At 44.0% G+C, this 23,954-nt stretch overlaps 1 protein-coding gene across 9 annotated transcripts in view; it reads left to right on the top strand.

Moving 5' to 3' along the window:
* Nucleotides 1-23,954, top strand: part of Rreb1 (ras responsive element binding protein 1) — a 180,473-nt gene that overhangs the window by 137,184 nt on the left and 19,335 nt on the right. For all 9 annotated transcript variants that reach the window (XM_076939177.1, XM_076939176.1, XM_076939178.1 and 6 more), the window contains 3 exons: nucleotides 10,451-10,595; nucleotides 11,247-11,383; nucleotides 22,991-23,180. In XM_076939177.1, the coding sequence (XP_076795292.1) occupies nucleotides 10,451-10,595; nucleotides 11,247-11,383; nucleotides 22,991-23,180 (472 nt within the window). The remainder of the gene's footprint in view (nucleotides 1-10,450; nucleotides 10,596-11,246; nucleotides 11,384-22,990; nucleotides 23,181-23,954) is intronic.

The raw sequence follows: 23,954 nt of genomic DNA, 5'->3' as shown, positions 1-23,954 counted from the left end.
ACGGCATTTGATTGTGTCATCTGTGGAAAGCAGAGGCCATCTGTGCTGCACACCTGCTCCATTTAAGATAAAAGGCAGCTGTAAGTGCTGCAGTCATGGAGAAGGAGCCCTGGTGGTTTTGTTCAGTGATTATTCTCTGAGCTCATTTGTGTCCCCTCCTCACCCCCCTTCCAGATTCCTCCTTCCTCAGATGTTTCTCATGGTCCTGAACAGTGCAAGGTGTCCCCAGGTGGTGGAGACCTCTCTCTACTACTGTGTTCTTTCCCTCCACCCACAATAGTGCCCTCCATTTTTTCCTGTTGGGCCTGAGGTGACCATCTTGAAGGGCCCAACCTAAGTGTTTCTTGTTCCTCTTCTGGAAGGGCTGGGGAGTGGCAAACTTGATTCATTGTTGGCTTACTATGAAGATGGTTATCTTTTCCTCCTCCACAAAAGGAAGATGAGTGAATGAGGAGGTTCTGACATCTTTCAGAAACATAAGAAGAACCTCCTGCCAGACTGAGGTGACAAATGGTCTCAGTGACTTGAGCATACCATTCTACCATGAAACATAGGTTTGGGCTTGGTTTGACACTGTTATTTTAGCCCTTGCCACAGACAGTCTTTCTCTGTGGTGAGGCTGGCAGTGACTTCCCACAGAGGTAATGGCTCTGAGCCAATGAGGCCACTTTGAGAGTAGTGACTTCACTTGGGGCCCCATCACCTGAGACTCATTTTGAAGACAAGACTGCCTATGGGTGTGTACTTTGGACTGCAGGCTGGGGGCGGGGGGGATTAAGGAAATGAAGCAGTTTAGCTTAGCAAAGAAACTGCCTGAAATAGAGAGTGTCAGGTAGAACTCGAATAAAGTTGTTTGGCTAGTAGAAAGAGCCTCTGGTGTCTTTGTTTTTCAAGAATAAGTTATTTTTGTTTTTGTTTTTTTTTTTTTTTGTATGTGTGTGTGTGTGTGTTTGGTTTTTGATTGTTTGTTGTTTTGAGGCAAGGTTTGTCTCCCAGGCTAGCCTTAAACTCCTGGCCTCAGCATCCCTGGAAGCTAGAACCACCTCCATTGACCTCAACTGGACAAGTAATTTTATAGACAAATGTACAGAAATAAAAGGTAGTGACTGAGAAATTACTTTAGGAAACAAATACAGGCAATGGGGGTGGGCAGAAAGGTAGTGTATGGGGTCAAAAGCCTGGCTGTTAGAACGGTGTCTAGAGTAAAGATTAAAGTGATGTGCCTCGGCTGCCTGCATGGTTATGAGTCAGGACAGCAAGAGAGAGCTAGCTGCTGCAGCCACCAAGTGCACCAAGTTGTGCTTTCTAAGGAGACAGATGACAGCCACAGGATGCCATCCACCTCTCTTTGAAAGCCACTTCAAGAAGGGGAAGAAGAAGAACATTAGAGCCAATGTCATTTGTGTCCCCAAAGGGTGACTAGAACAGAGAAAAAAAAAATGCCTCTCATTTCTTCAGTGAGGAAGCATTTGTTCTGAGGACCAAGAAAAAAAAGAAATTGTCACTCAGAAATCCACCTGCCTCTGCCTCCCAAGTGGTGGATTAAAGGCGTGCGTCACCACCACCCAGCAGGATTGCCTTTTCTAATCTCTGAAAGAAACATGACTTAGGAGACCAAAAATAGTGGTCCAGCCTGCTGGGATGAGACTCTGGGTTTAAAATGAGAGATTGGCCCTGAGCTGACTACGTAGTTCCCAGAAACATTTATTAATGAGGATTGTGAAGGTAGCACATGCCTACTTTGAAGTAAGATTCTGCATCCCAAATAAAATTGATCTTTCCTTCTATACTGGCACCATTTGAGTACCCTCTACTTTGGGGTCATGTTACCTGTTTATTGCGGGGAAAGTGAGCTATCTGTGATCATGGAAGATGTGGTTTCTACTGGTGCCTCCTGCAGGGAACGTCGGAATGAATAAAGTTCAGTCTTAGGACTAAGAGTCAGAGTTCACCTCCATGGGGTTGCATTGTCCTATGAGAAGACATGGACTCTACCTGGACAGTGGTGGATGGGTTTAGAGAGCCCTGGGAGCAGCCAGCCAAGACATTCCCACAGAGAGCCTGCAGGCACAAAGAAGGGTTTTGCCTCATGCCCTGCTTAGTCCTGGATGTTTCTGAGAATGCTGCTGTTGGGTCAGTCAGCACGGAGGCTTACACACCATCAGATCTTCCTCCACACCCTGGCATGGCTGATGTGACCTGCCTTCTGGACAAGCATGACTGAACATGAACAACACCTTCTAGTAAGGAGGTAGCATTGCGGTAACAGGTGGGGCACACTGAGACCATCTTCCTAGTCCTCTCCCAGCTGTCTTCTATTCTGTCTTCATGCTCCATCCCCCTCTTCAGTGCACAGAACTTGACTGACATCGCAAGCATCATTCGTAGCATTCTTCCCTAAACTCCCTCCCTAGGCATTTGTTACAAAAACAAACACAAATCTTTGTAGAGACATGCTTTTCTACAGTCAGAAATATAGGATGTAGAGCTGAAATGCTCCTTAGATTTAGTCACTCCGTCTTGGCTTATCACAAGGTACTGTGTGGAGGGCAAGAAAAGCGAGCACCAGGAGGATGAGACATATCTACCACCAGGTTGCCAGAAACCTGTTTGAACCAGTTATCTTGAGTAGTGTAGAGTTGACTCTGTAGTGCTCTGTGTAGTGATGGGGTGACCTTTCTGTAATGTCATTTGCTTAGAGTATCAAGTGCTTCAGACCCTCCACTAATATGCCTATGAGGAAACTAAGACTTGAAAGCTAACAAATACTGGAAATATCTAGATCTCTCCTGAGCAGTACCCTTCTGATGTAAATTAGATATGGGAGGCTTAATGAATGGCACTTAACTGGGTAAATCCTTAGGTTGGGTTCTATTTAAAACTATTGAAAAGTATTTTAAGAATGTTACATTCCCAGCTTCCTTCAAGAATCTATACCCTCTTTCAGGAAGATGGTCTGAGAGGTGTATAATATATTCAAAAACTGTCCACATCCTCTTCTGATGTTTAACCAAGTCTAAAGGGCTAAGGAATTTGAGTAGGATCTCCTGTGCAAAGCCTGTGACAGCCAAGATGTAGAGGTCACACCTCCAAGCCTCCGTGTGTAGGTCTAGGGCGTGAGGGTTTGTAGTTGTAAGACACTTCCATGTGGTATTCATCTGTCTCTGTATTAGAAATCAGGGTTGCATAACTACTCTAAGGCTACTGTAGTCCACACTCTCCTGTTTTCTGAAGTTCCAATTGCTGCTCAGGGCTGGAGAGCTAACTGTTTACCCCTCATCAAAATCTTGACAATTCATAGATTACTTAAGCTACAGAAATATCAGCAAAAGTTCCTGTAATTGGAAAAGATATCAAGAGCTTTGGAGGGGTGCATTTTAGAGACTAGGCTGCAATCTGTCTTCCTCAACTTACTTAAGAATTAACTGTGGTTTCACATTGATATCTGCAGTATTCTTATGAACCATTCACCTTGCTAAATAATCTTTTCGAAAGCAGGAAAGTTTAGCTCATTGATAGAGTGCTTGCCTAGCATGCTCTGGATTTAATTTTCCTGCACTGTAATCAGTCAATCAATAAAATGAACTTCAAGTTTTAGAAAATAAAACAATTACATTTATAGGAGGAAGTCATTTTATTTTTTGTGTATGTTTTACCTACATGTTTGTTATATACACTGTATGTGTGCTGGGTACTCTTGGAAGCCAAAAGAGGCCCTGGTCTACTGGAACTGAAGTTACTGGTGGTTGTCAGTAGCCATATGGATATTGGAAATCATTCTGCAATAATTGCTTTTAACCACTGGGCTCTCTCCAGCTCTCCATAAAGAAGGATTTTTGAGCTGAAAAATTACTAAATTACTCTCAAATTCATTCAAAGTAGCTGTTAAAAAAAATTAATCTAGGGTTTGAAGAGATGGTTTAGAGGATAAAGGCTGTCAGTAAGTCTGATGGCCTGAGTTCCATTGCCAGGGCCCACAAGGTGGGAGAAAGCCAACTCCTACAAGTTGTCCTCTGACTTCTGCACCAGTATCACACACATGCACACACAGATCCACACAGTAGGTAAAAACAAAGTTTAAAAATTCTCTTAGATCCTCAATCCAGACTTACTCTCCATTTCTAAAACCTCTGCGTTGTCTTTGCTAGTCACCTTCAAAGCCCTCAGGCTAATAGGAATGACAGATGAATATGAGAGGCTTGAGGCCCTTTCCAAAAGCTCAATAGCCAAGACAAGTGCCCAACCTGTCGGCAGCCCAGAGAACTGAAGTGTTTCACTAGGTTTTGGTGGAGAACACTTCTGATTCTAGAAATGTTAACAAAATCGCCTATTTAGATCACAGTGCTGCAGGGTTGCTACTGTTAATGTATCTAACCTCCAAAAGATAATTCTAGAACTTTATGCAATCCAGAAGTATGCTTTGGCTATACGTTAACCTCTTTGGAGTAGAAGCACTGTTTTGAACTGTTTAGTAGTAAAAACAGTATACGTATAAGTAAACATATTTTCAGCATTCAGTTTTTGAATAGTTTCCATTAAATGTATGTGGTTAGTACAGATTATCTAAACTCAACAATCAGATATCTAGTCTGTTCACAGTACATGTTAGTCAGGTCAGTTATACTATCCTGAAACTTGAAGATGGTCTTTGCAGTGATACTCTGACTAAAATGGCTTCTGCTTATACTTTGTTCTTCATTTGTCTGTTCCTTGCTTTGACAGACACTCTTGTTTCTTCCTCCCTGCAGCCACATGGTGGGTGTTCCTTGTCTATATGCTATATGGGGGCTAGTGCATAGACCAAGAGGAAGCAGACTCTTTTAGTAGTAGGACTCACTTTTTGCTTGATAGCCAAGGATCAAATTGAATACATGGTAGCTTTGCTTTCTTCTATGTGTTATAAAGGAAGTAAAACTAGGAAGTATGCTTGAACATCTCCAGAGGTAGCAGGTAGAGCCGTAAGGCCTCATAAGAGGAATTGCATGATACAAAACCTAGGTAGCTGAAGCCAGCCCAGGAAGCCCTGGGTTACCACTTCCTATGCAGAAGGTGTGGAAATTCCCAGGCTACCAAGGCAAGAGCTTACTGGTTGAGTTTAGTGTGCCCCGAGTGTGCTAAACTGCCTTGAATGAAGAGACTAGGATGCACACCATTGAGCCTCGGGAAGTAGGTGAATGTCACCTTTAATTCTAAAAATAATTCTGAATTCAGAAGAATTTAAGCAGTAAAGATGTTCTGGTTTGTTTTGTGTGTCAACATAAGTCAGAGTCCTCAGTGAGGAAGGAATCCCAGTTGAGAAAATACCTCCATGAGATCCAGTTGTAAAGCATTTTCTCAATTCGTGATCAATGAGGGAGGGACCAACCTATTATGGGTAGTGCCATCTGTGGGCTGGTGTCCTGAATTCTATAAGAAAGCAGCCAGATTAAGCCATGGGAAGTGAGCCAGTAAGTAGCACTCCTCCATGGTGTATGCATCAGCTCCTGCCTCCAGGTTCCATCCCTGTTTGAGTTGCTGTCCTGACTTCCTCCAGTGAAGGACTACGAGCTGAAAGTGTAAACAGAATAATCCCTTTCCTCCACAACTTGCTTTTTGGTCATGGTGTTTTTGTTGCAGCAATTGAAACCCCTAAGACAAGAGAATATGATATTACCTGTTTTAGAAACACGCTTGTCCTGTATAGAGAATGAATAGCAGGAAGATCAGGAGGAAAGATAGTGTGTCTAGCACACAACAGTGCTGAGTCTCTAGTCTGTGAGGCAACCATCTCCACTATAGGAAGATAGCTTGACCAGGCATTATGCATTAGGCACAGTGCGCTCCCCTACTTCCAAATCTGTTCTGTGCTGTTCTCTCTCTCTCTCTCTCTCTCTCTCTCTCTCTCTCTCTCTCTCTCTGTGTGTGTGTGTGTGTGTGTGTGTGTGTGTGTGTGTGTGTGTGTGTGTGTGTGTGTGACAGACAGGCTATTACTTTTTAAAACATGTCTTTCTATCATGCCTCTACTATAACATAGGTTGAGACAGCTTGCAGGTTAGCTAGTCAGACAGATACAGCAATGAGCAAGAAGAGATCTTGCGTTGAACGAGGTGGAAGGTGAGGACCAACATTCAAGGTTCTCTTCTGACTATAACATGCATGCTGTCATTCCTGCACCTCCACACTCACATGTACATACACATTCTCAACAAGAACAGTCAAGAATAGTCAGTGCAGGTAGGGTCATGGATGGATGTATATGTATTCAAAATTCTTTTTTTTTTTTTTTTGAGACAGGGTTTCTCTGTGTAGCCCTGGCTGTCCTGGAACTCACTCTGTAGACCAGGCTGGCCTCGAACTCAGAAATCCACCTTCCTCTGCCTCCCAAGTGCTGGGATTAAAGGCGTGCGCCACCACTGCCAGACTGTATTTAAAATTCTGATCTGTGATACTCAGCTACATCTCAAAAAGATGATTAATTTCTACTTCAACTAACACTGTATCATAAGACCATCATCTTTGTCAATCAAGAAAATTAAGAGATTTCAGTGAAATTGCTCAAGGGAAGAGCAGAGAAGCTTGTTCTGAAGTTGATTAAAGGACCGTTAGGTGTCTTAGTTCACAACAAGCTGGGAATGAGCGTGTCAGGTGAGCACTGGCTCAGCAGAAGCAAATCAGCCTACCTTTCTGTCATCTTCATTGGTCCGTGTGTTAGTCACATGCTCTGTACACTAAGAACGAGTTCATTTGAATGTGTGTTTGCCGGATCCGGGCGCAGTACCGTTGCAATCAGCTAGGGACCTCTATGATACGTCAGATGTGTATGCAGTGTCTGGTGGACTACTGTGTTTCAGTTATGAAGAGAGAACTTGGGAAAATGACATGCTATAATCCTCTTGTGCTGTTTGAAGAGCTGTTCTTTGGGAAATAGTGTAAACCATCCCTGTGTTGCCCCTGAGGACAAACAGTCACTTAAAGCAAGAGAGGAACTAGTGTGGCAGAGACAGAGCTTTCCATTGAGAGCAGCAGGTGAAGGTAGAGAAACCCCTGTGGCCAGAGCATGCAGGTGACACTGGAGGATGCACACTGTGATCTGCTTAGATGGAGAGAGACTTCATGTGCTGCACAGCTGGAGAACATATCAGTGGGCTCAGGCCTCATTGGCCTTCACTGGTTTGTGATACATGGACATTAGATAAAATCTGGGAAGAGAACAGACTCTGGCCTTTTCAGGACAGGAAGTAAGAGCTTGTCTTTCCATCCTTGCTGCCATGCCAAGCTGATAGGAAAAGGCCATTACTGGCTCATTGAGATGGCCCACCCATGTCCTATGAGCCTTTGGAAGGATGTGTACAGCTGGAGTTGTGATTTCTGCCTCTGGAAGCTAGGGAAGCAGAGCTAGGTGAGACTTTTCTAAAGCTCTTTAGCTGGTGACTGACTTGAGATCATGAGTCCTCCCGCCACTATTGTCATTGTGGGGCTAGCAGGACAGATGGGGAACTCCCCCATACTGGGGCCAGCAACCAGAAGTCTCACCCTAGATGGAAACTGTACTTGGGTTTTGAATCCAGTGTCCCAGCAGGACTGTGTGAGTAAAATGAACTGCTTTGTCCGTCCAGCCTATGTGCCACAGAACCCCTGCTTTTACCTGTTGCCCCTGTTCTGCGCCCTTAGCACTCCTGCAGTTATAGGTGTGAGACTACTAAGAAGGTTCTGTAGTCCTTTTTTGAGACTGGACATAGGGAGTATTCTGTGCCTGACTCTGGGCCCCCCTCTGTCTCCTGTTGGAATATGCCATCTGTTTGATATCTGCTATTCTGCCTTGTACTACAAGAAATCAGTAAGGAAGTGCCTGGGTTCGGGTTATGGTCCTGAGTTTCCAGCAGGTGATCCAGAACAGAACTCACTCACTGCCTCATGTGGCCTTTAGAATCTGTCTTGTTTAATAGGAAGACCATGAAGTCCTGTTGGTTATACTGTAGCTCATTCTGACTGGGAAGTCATGAAGGGTGAAATTATCAGCATTGTTTTGTATTTTCATGTATGTGTTTGTATAAGGATTGGCAATGTACAGCCTGAACTGGACCAATGCTTATAGCCATCATTCTCTAAGTTCTAGTACTTTTACCATCGTTGGGTATAAGACCAGACTGATATCCTTTACAAATAAGTTTTTCAAACACTAGAATTTTTTTTCAAAGCTTAACATTTCTTAAATTGAGGTGAATAATGCAACAAATATCAAAAAGAAATTTACCGAATTGCCCCTTTTCACCTATAAATGTTGATATTAAAAAGAGATGGCTTAACCTAGCATAATGATCCAAAAACCCAGTGTAGTGTGCATCTTTGATTTTGAGGCTAACCTGTTCTACATGGTGAAGTCCAGGCCAGCCATAGCCACATAAGTGCGACCCAGTCTCAAAAGCAACAAAAGCAAAGATAGTCTCCTTGAATCACAATCAGTGTGGCACTTAGAACAGAGCTATTTGTATCTTTTTGCTTTCTTATGCCTTAAGGCAGCCAAGGACTAATAAAGCATCCTTCCTTAGAGTCTAAGCAAGGGATTATGGGTCCATGGCCTGATTGTCTATAATTTTTGCCTGTTTTCTCCCACTAGATAGTTTAGATCTTTCTGCCGTGTCACACTAATTCCCACAAAAAGAACAGTGTTTTAGCTTGAGCCCTCTTTCCCCAAGGTTTCTGTTCTCTCTGTCCTCAAAAGCCAGGGATTTATCTATCTCTTCAGGAGCCTTCAGCAGATGCTGTGGTAACTGCAGTCTAGACAGGAGGTTCTAATTCTAGAGTATAAGTATGAGGCACTCTGCAGCAACTCTCAGCCACACCATTATAGGAAAAGGGACGTCTTGTTTTGGAGCAGGGGCTGAATGTAAGAAAAGACATCCTCACCACCTCAAATCTTTGGCTTGCTCAGCCTTCACACGTGACCTGCCACTGAGTTACAAACTGCCTGGCCTCTTCACACTCAGCCTGTGTAGTTTTAAAATGGCCTCTGAGAAGCATAGTAAGCTAAGCTGCTTTTCAGAGTGAGGGGGACAGAGCATGAGAAATACTTTCTTCCTCGCTCTTATGAACTTCTTGGAACTGGGCCTAATGGTGCCGGTGTATAATCCCAGCTAACTTTGGAGACTGAAGCAAAAGGATCACAAATTCAAGGACTGTGTGGACTATGGGTTGAAAGAGCAGCCAGAGACAGGGAGGCCCTGTCTCAAAAAGAAAAAAATATTGAACAGATTTGGATAAAGTTCCACTGTAGAGTACTTGCTAGCATGTGTGAGGCCGCCCTAGCTTCAACTCCAGCCCCATGAAATTGAGCTATAGGAGCAACTGCTTGTCATCTGGGTAGTTCTCAGTAGTAGAGAGTTCTTACCTAGTACCCACAATGCTTCTTAACCAGCACCCACAAAGCCCCTGTTCTGTTTTCAGCCCTTGGCAGCCAGGGTGAGTAAAGATTTGGATATCTCAAGTAAAATCATCCTTTAACGAAATTATCTGTGAAAACCTACATCTGTATTCCCACATTTTGTTTGGTCTCTATCCACTGGTGGTGGTCATTAGCAAAGTGAAACCATTTTATAAAATAAGGATTTTGTTTTCTTTTTGAGATCTAATGCCATTCTTGTCTGTATGTCTTAGTACCTTTTCCTGAGAGTGTTGCTTTAAAACTTCATAAAATAAGGCCACATACATAGGCCACTCATCAGACACCCCTTTTGGAGCTGACACATACATAATAGTTATAGTGCTTCTTATGTACTCATTCTGTAGATAACAAGAGTTGTAGCATATAATGCACCTTTGTATTGGCTGGCTAGTTTCAGGGTCTGTTTAGTCCACATGGGTTTTAAGCACTCTGGCCATGTGCTCTGTACACTTTGAATTTGACAACCCCAGATGCTTCCACAGGCAGAGAGAAAATGACAAGACAGCTGTTAGCTGGAAGGTAGTTTCTAGGGGCTAGTTCAGAACTGAGGCCTGGTGTATGATCTACTGGAATGATTTAAGAACCTGAGGGTTCTTATAATATACACTCGCATGACCTAAAATAAGCTTTTGTTCAAGTACATTGGATTGCCTGATAGTTTGTTTCCATCTTATTAATGCTGGTCAAATTTGTGAATGTTTGCCAACACAAAGCAAGATACCCAGTAAGACTTCTGGGCTGTCCTTGTAAAAACTTGAAGAGAGATTCAAGGAGATGTTATATTTTTCCAAAGACCAAAGGCACTATAGAAATAATGCTCTTAACTAGTGAAGTTTTTGGGTGTGGCGGTATTCAGTGAGAGATCAGCCTAGAGTGTACGAGGTAATGGGCTCCACTCCCAACAGTGAAAACAATAATGATAACTGATGGGAAAATTCAAGTACCTGCCTATGTATAATATTGAAAAAAAGACTGAAGTTTTTTGTTGTGGTTGTCAAATCATATCTTCTGTGTGTGTCTTCCTTCTAGACATATGAAGATTCATGAGAAGGATACCAACAGTACTACAGCTGCAGCCCCTCCATCCCCTTTGAAGCGTAGGCGGTTGTCCTCCAAAAGGAAACTGAGTCACGATGCCGAGTCAGAGAGAGAAGACCCAGGACCAGCTAAAAAGGTCATCTGAGTTTATGGCACAGCATGCTCCATTGTGTGGCTTTTGGCAGAAATACCTCTAGCCTTTATTATCACAGTATGGGGACTTGGAGGAGATCAATCCTGGACCTTTTGACCTGTGTTTCCTGTACTGTTTCCGCAAAGTCTCTGGAAAACACCTCTATGTGCTTTCTCTTTAGAAGCCCTGTGTAGTGCATAGATAAAAGGACAAATTCCCAAAGTTGTTCCGATGCTTTTCACACTTTCTGCATCTCTGATGTGGAAGCTTCATCAGCGTTAGGGACTCTTTTTGTCCTTGTGTTTATTCCTAATGCTCTGTAGACAGATTCTCCTAAGTACTTGTTCTTTAGAGGAAAAACAGCATGGGTGGATGTATAGTGTAGTGTTCCCTGAGTAGAGTGGATGGATAGAGAGACACATGGATGGATGGATGAATGCGTGGATAGAGAGACGGATGGGTGGATGGATGAGTGGGTGGATAGAGAGATGGATGAGTGGGTGGGTGGGTGGGTGGGTGGATGTTTAGTCAGACCTTGGTACCAAGTGAAGAACATACTTTTTAGAACTTTATAAACTAATGTTTGGCTTTCTTATAAATCAAACCTATGTGAGAGCCTCCCTTTGGTGATGCCACTTTATGCTTTTCCCTAAGATGGTAGAAGATGGGCAGTCCGGTGATTTGGACAAGATGGCCGATGAAATCTTTCACTGCCCTGTGTGTTTCAAGGAGTTTGTTTGCAAGTACGGACTGGAGACCCACATGGAGACCCACTCAGATAACCCATTAAGGTAGGGGAAATGTGAACTATACCTGCTGTCTGGGAAATTACTTGTTACTGTTTCTTATGGCATATGACATCCCACATGGGCTCCAGCGACTGACTAGTTTACAAGGACATTGGTAAGGTACTTAGGGAACACGTGGTTTGGGGGAAAAGGTGAGATTGTAGCAAGGATGGCTGTAGCTGTGAACTGTGTTCACTTTGCTCCTTTGCTCTTCCTCGGGTCCAATGAGTAATCACTAAGTCTCCAGGCATTGTTGATCTCCTGTCACAGGATACTGTTGTATAACAGACATATTTCCTTTGCAAAGGTGCTGGCTACCCAAATGATAGTTTGCTTATACACAGATAAGTGGTCTATATAGAGGCAGCCCATGTATTTCATGTTCCCAGCACAGCACTGACATGTACTAAGTACTCAGAACTGAACTAGATGTATAGTGCAGAAACCCAAAGCACTGTAGGTAAGAGTTCTCGGCATACAAGCAGGAAAGCCTGTTATAAGTACTTGGTGCTTGCTCTGCTCCTTTAGCCTCTGTTTAACAACCATATTTCTGGTCCTCAGCTTCAAGGGTCTAAAAGGGTAGGCAGTGATGTGATTTTTTTTCCAGCAGTGTTAGAGAAGAGAACACTCCTCCATCTTTATCGAACTTCTCCAGTAACTCATCAGCTTAAAAAAAAAAAAAAAAAAAAAAATTCCTGTATTCTTTGTATACAAATGGGGTTAGAAACTTTCCCTACAGAACTGCTGCAGTTTATATGTTCCATCTGTATGTCCCATCTATTTTAAGCATTATAAAGCACAGAGGGTCACATGGGAACCTCTGCTCAGGCGTGTAGCTGAAGGTCCCTCTAACTGCAGAGGACAGGCTCCCATGTTGTCATGTTTTTAGAGGATATCTTGGGAGTGGATGATTTGGGTATTTGTTTGCCTGAATTCCCTTATGTCAGTTTTATGACAGATTTTCACTGGTAGGGGAGGAAGAACTGTTGTAGAGGTTAAAGTATGAAGCATTGAAATGCTATAAAGTACCTAGATGAAACTTTCCATTCTGAAGACAACTGGCTAATAGGCTGGCCAGTGTTCAGTGTGATTCCACCTCCATTTTCTGTGAGGAGAAAAGGTCCCAAAGGTCCCAATCCTACACCCTGTCTCTGCTCACATGTGGCTCCCATCAGCTGCATCTGTATCTCTGGTTTCCCAATTCACATTGAAATAGAGCAAGATCACTAAGGCCTGTATTCTCCCCCAGTCCTCTCCAACTCTAAAATATTTCTCTGAACTTTTACCTACCAAGAAAATAGCTGATCCTCTTGTCACCGTACACTGATTCTCAGAAATTCAGAAATCATATGTTTGTTGAAACAAGATCTCTCTGCATATCCTCATCTGTCCTAGAACTTACTTTGTAGACTAGGCTGGCCCTGACCACACAGAAATCTGCCCTCTTTGTCCCTAGAGTACTAGGATTAAAAGCATGCATCACCACACCTGTCCAGGAACTTAACTTCATGGGTTCATTCCCCACAGCATCCCTGAATGTAGAGCTATGGTGAATGGTGAACAGTAAATGACATAAGCTTCACAGTGTGAAGAGATTGGAACAGCACGAAGGACCTTGATTCCTCCAGCCATGCAGCCACAAATTAAAAGCACTTGTATCAGTTCTATCTCACCTCTTATTTAATTTTGTGATCAGATTCTGTTGTAGAACCAACCTACTTTTGCTTTTCCTAGTAATTCCATCATACAGGAAAGTAACCTGGCTCTTGTGAGTGATTTCCAGGCAACCTGAGTCTGTACAACATGCACGGTGTGGCAGTGATGAGTGTAGACTGGGCGTCCCTTTCTGAAATCCTGGGTTGGATGCAGAGCAAATAGGGGTGAGAATCCCATTAGACATGAATCCATCATGGGCAGAACTTTCTTGGCCATGGTGTACATAATAGCTTTGAGGTCAAACCTTCACTGTCCTGTCCTGTTAACCAAGTAGGTTTCCTCACCTACTTAACGATGACACCATTCAGTGAGGGGTTGGCTGAAGAAGTTGCTTCGTACCAGATAGACTTAACCCCCTCAGGCAGTCTTTCATTCCAGCAACCCCACAGCAGCTAGCCATGGATGGCCCCTATGAAGGGGTGTTTTGGTGGCTTGTGTGCCCAGAGAACAGACCAGCCCCAGCTTCATGGCTTTAGTAACTATTGTGAGGCCAGATGGGGCTGGCTTTTGAAAACTGAAAGGAGTTGATTATAGAACATAGTTAATTCCCCTTTTCTCCTCTCTGCTTAGCTTCCACATAATAGCCTACTACCAGAGGAAGCCTTGGGGCCAGGCATGGGCCGGTAGGGGCCTAGCCAGGGTGGTACATTATGACAGTAGCTGGTAGGAGAGACTGCTTGTTAACCCAGAACTAAAATAGACACCAACTCCATTTTCAAATCCCAAAGGCATAGAGCCACAGTGGGATGCTACCAGTTTAGAACCAGAGTCTGTAACTTAAAACAGCTGTTGGTTTCTTTCTTCTGCCCTTGTCCCACTCCCTCCCCTCCAACCCAAGTTGGCGAGGTGCCCGTGTTCCTTAAGAAAGCGTTTGCAATCCGAACTTGTATATATGCTGAGTCTTTTCTCCTGCACTCTGCCGAGTTTCAAAATAATGAAATTTTGGCATTGAACAAAAGGAAGGCACAACACCGCCTCTGGTAAAGATTCCTGTCCTTAAGGTCGGGTATTGCTTACCACCCCTTGCAGCCAGCTCCTAGGCAAGAGGTGATAGGGCAGAGAAGAGAGCTGAATAGAACATCCCAAGCAGTGGCCTTCAGAGCTGAAGGTGAGGGACAGTGCACAGGGCAAGTATGCAGGGAGGGAAGAATGGCTGGCAATGAATGTCTTGCTTTGTTGTTAGGGCAAAGCAGTGGAACAGGCTGCACCCAAGGAGCATAGTGAGCTGGAGAATTGTGCAGGCAACTGGTATTCAGCAGAACGACATGACTCACATGTTTCTTTAAATCTAGTTGCATGTTTTGAAGTAAAAGTGGATTGGTAGTGTTTGTAAGGCCTAGGATTCAATCTCCACCTCCCCAAGGAAAGAGTTGAAAGAAAAAAAAAAAAAAAAAAAAAATAAGTGCTGATTAAAGTCATTTGAGTCAAAACATAATGTAGCCCATATTCTATACATATAATCAGTGTACATTTATTAATGGCACGTTTTTACCTTCTCTGTCTTACGTCTAGTACCTGAAATCTATGCTTACTGTGCAGTCATACCCCATCTTAATGGAAACCAGTCCCATGCCAGGTGCCCATCAGCCCACAGAGCAGGTTAAAAGACAAGCTAGGAGGCAGTGAAGCCTTCCCCAAGCGTGAGCTATGTAGCTGGATAGTCACTGTGTTGATGGAGGAGCTGCCAAAAGCAAGGTTGGTCCAAGTTATTGTATAATCTTAGGTGGTTCCTTGATTAAAGGAGATTGGGTAATAAGTAATTTTAACATTATTTTAGTTAAAATATTTCCAACAAATAATTGAGTTCTCATTGTGACAATGTGAGGCATTTGACCAGTCTTGACTAAAACAGGGACGTCTGAGGTGGGACCTGGGGGCTGGTTAGAAAAAAAAGGAGCAGGTTTAGAGCCAAGAAAGAAAGACACAGTAACTAAAAGCTTTGGATCTGACATTGGATATTGTGGCACTCTTCATTCCTTCCAGGTTATGGCCATCATTATGGTCACAGCATTGATCTTGGGGGTACTTTAAAGTTTAAGGCAGTGTCCTCAGATCAGTCAGGAAATAGGCTATGGGAAGCTAGCAGGGTCTTTGGCAGGCATCCAGGGATCTGAGGGGAAGCCAGAGCTAGCTGCAGGCCGGCCACTCCCTTGCTGTGCATCCTGGCTATGGGGCCATTTGGTGAGACATACCAGGATGTTCTTGTCTCTGTTTCTTGAGTATTCTGAGGAATTTTCAGTACTCACCAGCACCAGCAGAGAGACACTAAGACTCTTAATGTGTCATTGACCCCATAGTCTCAACATACTAAATACCAGGCAAAGGTGAATAGAATATTAGACTCTTTAATAAAACTCCAGGGGTCGATCAGCCAAGTGGGAGCTGGGAGTGGAGGACAGAGACTTGGAGGGGAGGGTACTTACTTCCCTTCCCTGGCAATTGGAAGCCTCTCAGTCAGACCTTTCACAGCCTCCTCACCACCCAAGAGCAGAGCAAGGACCAGATTCACCTGGCTTTGGAGCCTTCTATTTCTGTCTCCTATGAGCCCCTTAGACTACTCCCTGCTTCATGACATGCTGGCTTGATTGAACAGTCCTAGCGAGGTGCCTGTCTGTGATGGACAGCCTGGGCATGTTCCTAGGATGTGGCAAGGGTAAGCTACCCAGCCAGGGTTCTGTCACAGGCCAGCATTGCTGTTCACAACAACTGGCAGAGATTACTGCAGCTGTGGGTGTCAGTTCTCTGCCCCAGGATGGGCCCGGAAGGGTAGGCTGAGGGAAGAGGAATGTCTGGGTGGGGTGGGGCTCTCTTAGAGAAGGGATTGTTTGCACTTATTCCTTTCGGCCTCTGGAGACAAAGCAGGAAAAACGAAGCATTAAATCCCTTTTTAAAAGGAATGCCATCAGAACTCTGTAATGAGCACAGAATTGGGTGTCTCAGGGAATCCGGCTGGGTCCCCCTTCCAGCAGGTATTTCATAGGTTCTGCTCACTGCATTTGCAGGCAACAGGGAGTTACCAGTGTCAGGAAAAGTGCCCAGGCATTGAATGTGACATGGACCAACAAGGAGCCCCAACATCTGTTAATGACAGTCCTTTGAGTAAGAGTTACAGACAGCACTGTCCCAGCCTGTTGCCTGGCACCTCTGTGACCTCAGGCAAGCAGAGGCTCAGTTTCCCCATCTGGAAAATAGATTTGACCATCTGTGAATATGAAGAGAGTGATCTAGGCCTGAAACTATAACGGATACTGAGTTTTTTGTTCTGATACTGTTACCTAGGATGTGTTATTTGTTTGTTTACTGTGGGGGTGCGGGCAATGTGCTTTCATATGTTTGAGAACCGATATCACACCCAGCTATTATGTAGGTGCTGAAGGCGGGTTCATCATGCATTACTGAACTGTCTCCCTAGCCCACTGTGTCTTCTGTCCTCCAGCAGAACAGTTAACTATTTGCCGTGGTCTTTCTTGGCTATCCCATTCCAGTGACACAGAGAAGTAAAATTCCAGAACAACTTCTTCCAAGTACTATGTACTTGACAGAGCACGGAAGCATTTGTCCTTTGCTCTCTATTGTCATTAAGAGCCTTTTGTTTGTTTGTTTGGTTGGTTGGTTGGTTGGTTGGTTGGTTTGGGTTTTTTGTTTGGTTTGGTTTTGGGGGGTTTTTTTGTTTGGTTGGTTCTTCCCCCCACCCCACAAGACAGGGTTTTTCTCTCTGTAGCCCTGGCTGTGCTGGATCTCACTCTGTAGACCAGGCTGGCCTGGAACTCAGAAATCCACCTGCCTCTGCCTCCCAAGTGCTAGTGCATATTAAGAGCCATTTTTATCTTGCTTTGCCTTTGTAAATGGGGGTCTGAGTCTTGCCTTCTGAGTGTTGTAACCTTCACAGACTATGTCAAACAAGCAGGTTTAGCAGCCGGGAGGGCCTTGATGCCTACAAATAAGAAGAGAACCACACTTTTTTTTTTTTTTTTTTAGGATGTTGGAGAAATCTACAATTGTAAAAAAGTTTCTTAATTTTGATATTTCCCCTGTAGTCTTTTGAAAATATGTTTTGGGTCATTAATTTTTTTAAAGTTAGCTCTTTATGCTTAAGAGGAGGGAGATCCTGTCTATCCCTCCACTATCCCATCTTCCCTTTGTTTGTTTGTTTGTTTGTTTGTTTGTTTGTTTGTTGAGACAGGATCTCTCTATGTAGCCCTGCCTAACATAGAACTTACTTTGTAGACCAAACTGGCCTTGAACTTTCAGAAGTCCACCCGCCTCTGCCTCAGGAGTTATAAGATTAAAAGTGTAAACTACTATTCCTAGGTTGCTTTTTTTTTTTCAATACTTTATTTATGGTTATGTGTATGTACATGAATGTTGAGTGCCTACAGAGAGTAAGGGTGTTGGCTCCCCTGGAGGTAGACTTAGCTGCCTGGATGGGTGCTGGGAATTGAACTTAGTTTCTTTATAAGAGCAGTACTACCTCCTAACGACTGAGACATCTCTGCAGCCCTCCTTTTACTTGGAGGGAGTTGTTGTTTGTTTGGGGTGTTACTGTTCTGTTTTGAGACAGGGTCTTGCTCTATACACCCATACTGGTGTCAAATCCCCAGAATCTTCTTGCTACAGCCTCCTAAGTAATGCTGTTCTGGGTAGACAGACTAACACCTAGACCACACTGCCCCGGAAGTGTACTTGCTGGGACTGCACAAAAGGCCTTGGGGGACAACTGAGTGCCTATCTCTTTAGGTTACTTTTTTGAAACTCTCCTGCTGACTTCAGGATTTTTATCTTTAGAACATTAAGGTCACCAGATGAATAAATACTACTGTAGCAGATGCTGAAGGAACACATCCCAATGCCACTTAGCTACAAACTTGACAGAGAAGAGACACCTGTTCTTTTTATTTATTTACTACTTTGGGCTGGATCATGGTGTGCCTGTAATAGACATGCACCCCATAATGGTATCCCACTCTGTTTCTACCTTAGCCTCGATGTTTTCTTTTTTAAAAGTAAATGAAAGAAAGATGCCTTTTTACAAGGATGCTTGCTATCAAAGGAATAGATATCTCAGTTCCCTTCCTAATTAAGCACGCGGCATGCAGCAGTTAGCAGTTTCATTTCAGATGGCGTGGCTTCTAACTTGATATGTAACTGTAGCTGGCCTTGAGCTCCTGATCCTCCTGCCTTTACCCTCCCAACCCCAAGTACTCGGGACTACAAGTGTGCACCACCATACTCAGCGTCGATGCTTTTGAAATCTTTGAACCTTTAAGACTGACTGGATTTGAGTGTGAACTACTTGTTGCGTCACAGTGTCCTTTAAGCTCTGGAAGGACAGAACCTCAGCTCCTGTCCCCTTGACTTAGTGGATCTGGCTGTCAGGGGCTTCTCTTCTGTAGCCTGATGGTTTGAGGCTGCAGTGGAGATGAGTTCCTGTCAGGCCAGATACGTTAGCAATAGCATCTCTCCAACCTGGCAAAAGTCACAGCTCAAACGTGATGGTACTTAGAAGAAAAGGGGTGGGGACTATGGATATAGGGGTTCAGAAATGTTTTTTTCTATGACTGGAAATTGAACCCAGGACTTTACACATGGCAAGCAACTGTCTTACACTTAGCTATGCTCCCAGCCTATAGAACCGGTTCCCACTGTGCCTACCCATGACCTTGACAACAGAAAAAACACTTCTCTAAGCATATATTGTGGATTGTCTGGGATCATAGTTTTCTTTCCGGCACCCCATTCAACCTCTTTGACCTCACATACTAACAGGTCCAATCAGAACTTAGCTCATTTATCCTGCCTGCTGCTAGGAGGAGCTCACAGTCCATGGAACTCTCACCTGCAGACCTCCCCTGTCTGTGCTTCACACCTACCCAGTATCCGTTGGTGATACTACAAGTGGTACTAAGGGAGGCAAGGAGAAAAGAGATAAGCTGCAGGCAGCTCTCCCCTCCTCCCACCATTAAAAACTTTTGTTAGAGCCCTGCCCCTCCTTCCCACTGAGGTAGAACCCCAGATTCAGAGACTGGGAAGAAGGCTGGGCTGTGCCCTAACATGCCAAATTCAAAATCTCATCGTCTTAACTATGCCGGCTAATGTGGTACTGATAATTCTGTGCTTTCTAAGTGAGTCAGTCCTAGTGTTCTGCCTTCGGGTACAATAAGCTGCTTCTTTGACCACTATGCTTTGACAGTCAATATAGAGAACATGCCTATAGAGACTGAGGTCTGTCTGTGTGTCCAACCATGTGTTCCATATGTCTCCTTAACTGTTCCTTAGCAGTTTTTCCACAGAAATCCCCTCCTCCCTCCCCCGCCCCTGAGGGAATAGCCTATTTCAATGTGATTTTGAAAAGATAGTTCTGTTTTGGAAGGAAGTATGAGTTCTTATAGTTTCTTTGGTTTTCACAAAAAAAGATCCCCAAATGCATTTTTTTTATTGACAGCAATGTTGGTTTCCAGCATAGGGCCTTTTCTATTGCCAGGAAATCAAAAGACAGCCAGTCTGGTGTGTAACAGTTCTCTCTGGCAGGTCATCAGGATCTGTTACAAAATGAAAAATCCTTCAGCTCTCCCCTCTCTGCTGTGACTCTTGAGTGTGTTTCTGTCCCTTCTCAGCATTTTGCAATCATTCCCCTGGCAAGATTGAGATGTCCCACAAACCAGGGTTGACTGAGTCCTGGGGACCACAAAGCCAATGGCTGTATCATTAACGAAGAGTGACAAACCCAATCCGGGTCTATGGATATCCTGAGAACAGCATCAGATGCAGGACTTGCCTGCTGCCACAGGCTCCACAGAGTTACAATGACCTCCCTGTCCTTCAAGCACTTAGAAACAAGGTTGCAAAGCCATGCTTCCCCGCCAGTCTGGGATGGCTGCTAAACCATCGTCCTTGATAAAGGTCCTACTTGGCGATGGTTCTCCTCCCCGGCTTTATTTAAGGTACAGAGTGTGAAGCAAAGCGGCTCAGGACTTTCTGAGAGCATCCCTTTTACACAGCCTCACAATGCATTCATGGTTCCAAAGCAGATACGGCTTTTTGGCTTCAGTTGGTTTATTTAGGGTGATGTGTTTTGGTTTTTTTTTTGGGGGGGGGTTATGGTGGAAGCTTTGGTTTATTGGGGGTATGGCATTTGGTGGAATGCAGTGAGGGTTTTATTTGGAGGGTTATGTTTGGGGGATATGTGGGGGTTTGGGTTATTTGCTTTTTTTTTTTTTTTTTTTTTTAATCTTCCATTTCAAGCAGCTTGCTTGTGAGATACCCTAAACCAGTGGTTCTCAGCTTTCCTAATGCTGCAGTCTTTTAATACAGTTCCTCATGTTGTAGTGATCCACAGCCATAAAATTATTTTTGTTGATACTTCATAACTGTAATTTTGCTACTGTTAGGAATTGTAATGTAACTCTGATTTACAGGATAGTTGATATTTGACTCCCAAGGGAGTTGTGACCCACAGGTTGCAAACCACTGCCCTAAACCTTTACAGAAGGTGCCTGTTGTCTCAGCAACTTGGCATCTCAGGGATGCTTAACAAGAATCAAACAAACTTCCAGTACTTGGAAGACAGAGGAAGTGGATCCCTGCAGGTCTGAGGGCAGCATAGGCTACATGGAGACTTCTAGGCCACCCGATTACATACTTGAGACTCTTAAGACAGAGAAAGAAGAACTGTAAAGTGAAATAGGGGTGCTTAGTGGCTGGCAAGTGGTAGTGCCTACAGGAGACTCCAGTGCCAGGTCTCCTGCTCCCCTCCGTTGGTTGAGTTTACCTTTCAGGAAAGGAAGGAAGGCAGGAACAGTTGTCTTCTTCACCCCTTTGACTTAGCTGTTTTATAGCAACTTGCACAGTGTAGGAGGCTTGAGCCAGCAGCTGGATGCTGTGGGGCTTTCTGAGGCCTGGGTTTAACACTCCCTCCATTCCCTGAACCCTCCCCACCCTCCCTGAAGTTCTCATAGTCTCATAAGTGTGCAGGCAGAAAAACGTGAAAATGAACCCTTGCTTATTACATGTCCCAAAGCCTTATGGGGTTAGCTTCTGTCAGCTGAGACCCCACTGCACACTTAAGGTGGCTGGAGACCTTCACTGTTGAAACTTGAAGTGATAAAATATCACCTCAGTAGTTGAGGTAAAATCTTTCCCCCTTCTTATACATATGTTAAGGAGCATTTAGCATATGCAGAAAACTTAATAGCAATTTCTTAATATCTAGTCAGAAGTCAATTTATGTGATTCTGATATTTCTCATCCTTTTAAACCAGAATATTGTAAGAAGGTGGGCTGGTAACTATGTTCAATTAACTGGAACCTAGAAAGTCTGAAAACTAGAGTCCTGTCTCCAGACAGAGGCTCGCTCTCCTCAGGCTCAGAGGTCAGCATCACAAGTGTGCTCTTATACCTTGAACCTGTTCCGGCAAAAATAGACCCTGGCCTAAAGTGCCAGTGTCTGTGCTGCTGTCCTACTTAACTGTCCCATAACCTGGGCCTCAGCCTTCTTTGTATTCTGACAAGGGATGGATCCTGTAGTATAAAGTCTCTCCAAGGACATGTCCCACCCACAAGGTGGGAGCTACACCAGGGGAGGGTTGTCAGAGCCCAACTGTTGGAAGCGCAATAGACTCCCCTCAGAAAAGAGCATTGTGTTTCCAGTGGCTGATGGGAACCTGTTATTCTAAATCTTGTTTAGAGGATGTTTCCAGATTAACAGAGGAGAGGCAGGAGGACATTGTGTTGAGGCTGCTAGGGAGTGATGAACAAGACTGCACAGACTCCTTCAGCATGAGCTCAGTTGCAACAAGAGTGATTTTTCATTGTCATTCTTTCCAGAAAAGAATGAGCAACAAAGTTTCCATTACCGAGCTTGTAGTGTAAAGGGGAGCAGTAGCTTCGCCTCTGCAAAACCAGTGGCGACAAGACCCCCTAGAGGTTCACTCCAGTGAGATGTAGTTACACCAGGAAGGGGGCTCTGTGCCATCATCAAAATGGACACATCCGCCCCGCCTCACACCAATGAGGTCTGTGAATGAGGAATTTTGATTAATAGCCCTGTGACTGTAGTGAGTTCAAACAGGAAGATGCTTCTGTCTAATACCATTGTTGCAGCCTTTGAAATTGCACTCTCAGTGACGATCATGGCACCCATCACCTGTCTGCTTCCCAGTCGGGGCTTTGCATTTGTGTGAGCTCGATATGTGGTTATTTCTCAGCTAATAGTGGTAGTAAAACAAGAATTTAATACAGTTACTACCAAGAAACTATAATTAGTTTATCTTTGTTAAATACCAGGAGTGCTATGTGATTTCACTCATGCCATGTAGACATGGTGTTTCTGAAAAGGGGTTTTGCCTTTGTGTCTCTCAAGTGCCATGTCCCACCATGTCCAGCAACATGGGCTTTTTTGTGTTTTGTTGGAGTTCTTTCCTTTGTTTGTTTTTGCTTTGTTGTTGTTGTTGTAAACGGGTTCCTGCTATGGTGACTTCAGGATCCCAGCTGCTTTCTCTTTGTCCACAAACTTTAGATGATGGTATCATGCATATATCTGTACCACCTGCAAAGATTTTGTATCCAGAATTATTAGACTATATCTTCAAAAAAAAAAAAAAATCAAAGAGATCCAGGCATGGTGGTACTTGCCCTTAATCCCAGCACTTGAGAGGCAGAGATAAGTGAATTTCTGTGAATTCAAAGCCAGCCTGGTCAGTGAGTTCTAGGACAGCCAGGACTGTTATACAGAGAAACTTTGTTTTTAAAAACCAAGGGGAGAGTATGTGTAGCATACTGGCACAGCAACTTCTTTATGCCTTATTTTTATTTTATTCAACTTAAGTGGCGCAATAAAGCTAACAGACCAGTGGTGACCCCGAGCTGTCTCCTCATGGTTGTTACTCCTTCTCCTAGATGTGACATCTGCTGTGTCACCTTCCGCACACATCGAGGACTGCTGCGCCACAATGCACTTGTCCACAAGCAGCTTCCCAGAGATGCCATGGGAAGACCTTTTATCCAGAACAATCCTTCGATTCCTGCTGGCTTCCATGATTTAGGATTTACTGACTTCTCCTGTAGGAAGTTTCCTCGAATCTCTCAGGTATGCTGATAGACCTATTCAACTGGAGGTGGGTGGGAGGTTGGAGGTTCTGTTTTTTTTTTTTTTTTTTTTTTTTTTTTTTTTTTTTTTTTTTTTTTATAATATCCTTTCACTAAAATTCAGCCTGGCTCTTGGGTTTCTTGGGCTGAGGAGTTAATGGTCTTTTATTTCAGTTGAGTTTTCGTGTGGATCTACCTCATCAGTATCTTTTGCCCATACCTTAGGCTTTGAGACTGAAAGCTGTCTATTTACTACTCCCATCAATGCCCTCTGAATCACAGCTAGGTGTTTGTAGCAGTTTCTGTTAAAATGGTTTGGATTTGTGCAGGTGTGTGTGTGAGAGAGAGGGAGAGGGAGAGGGAGAGGGAGAGGGAGAGGGAGAGGGAGAGGGAGAGAGAGAGAGAGAGAGAGAGAGAGAGAGAGAGAGAGAGAGAGAGAGAATGTATGTCATATGTGCATGATCGTGAAGGCCAGAAAAGAGCATTGATCCCTTGCTGAAGTTGTAAGTGGTTGTGGTCTGATATGGGTGCTGGAAGCACACTTAGACACTTAGGTCCTCTTAACTACTGAGCTGTGTCTCCAGCCCCGTGGATCCTTAAGGATTTGAACAAAGAACAAGCTGATTAGTTTCCTGCCTATACAGTACTACCAAAACTACTTTTTAATTTTTCCATGTATAAATTTGAGATAAGAAACATCCACATATCGGTTCTTGACTTACCTAAGTCTCAAGTGCTGTGGACTTGACACATATGTACATGTACAGCTCTCCCA

The sequence above is a fragment of the Arvicanthis niloticus genome, chromosome 8 (assembly GCF_011762505.2).
Source record: "Arvicanthis niloticus isolate mArvNil1 chromosome 8, mArvNil1.pat.X, whole genome shotgun sequence".
In the NCBI taxonomy this organism is placed as follows: Eukaryota; Metazoa; Chordata; class Mammalia; order Rodentia; family Muridae; genus Arvicanthis; species Arvicanthis niloticus.
This window is presented reverse-complemented; position numbering and strand designations above follow the sequence as displayed.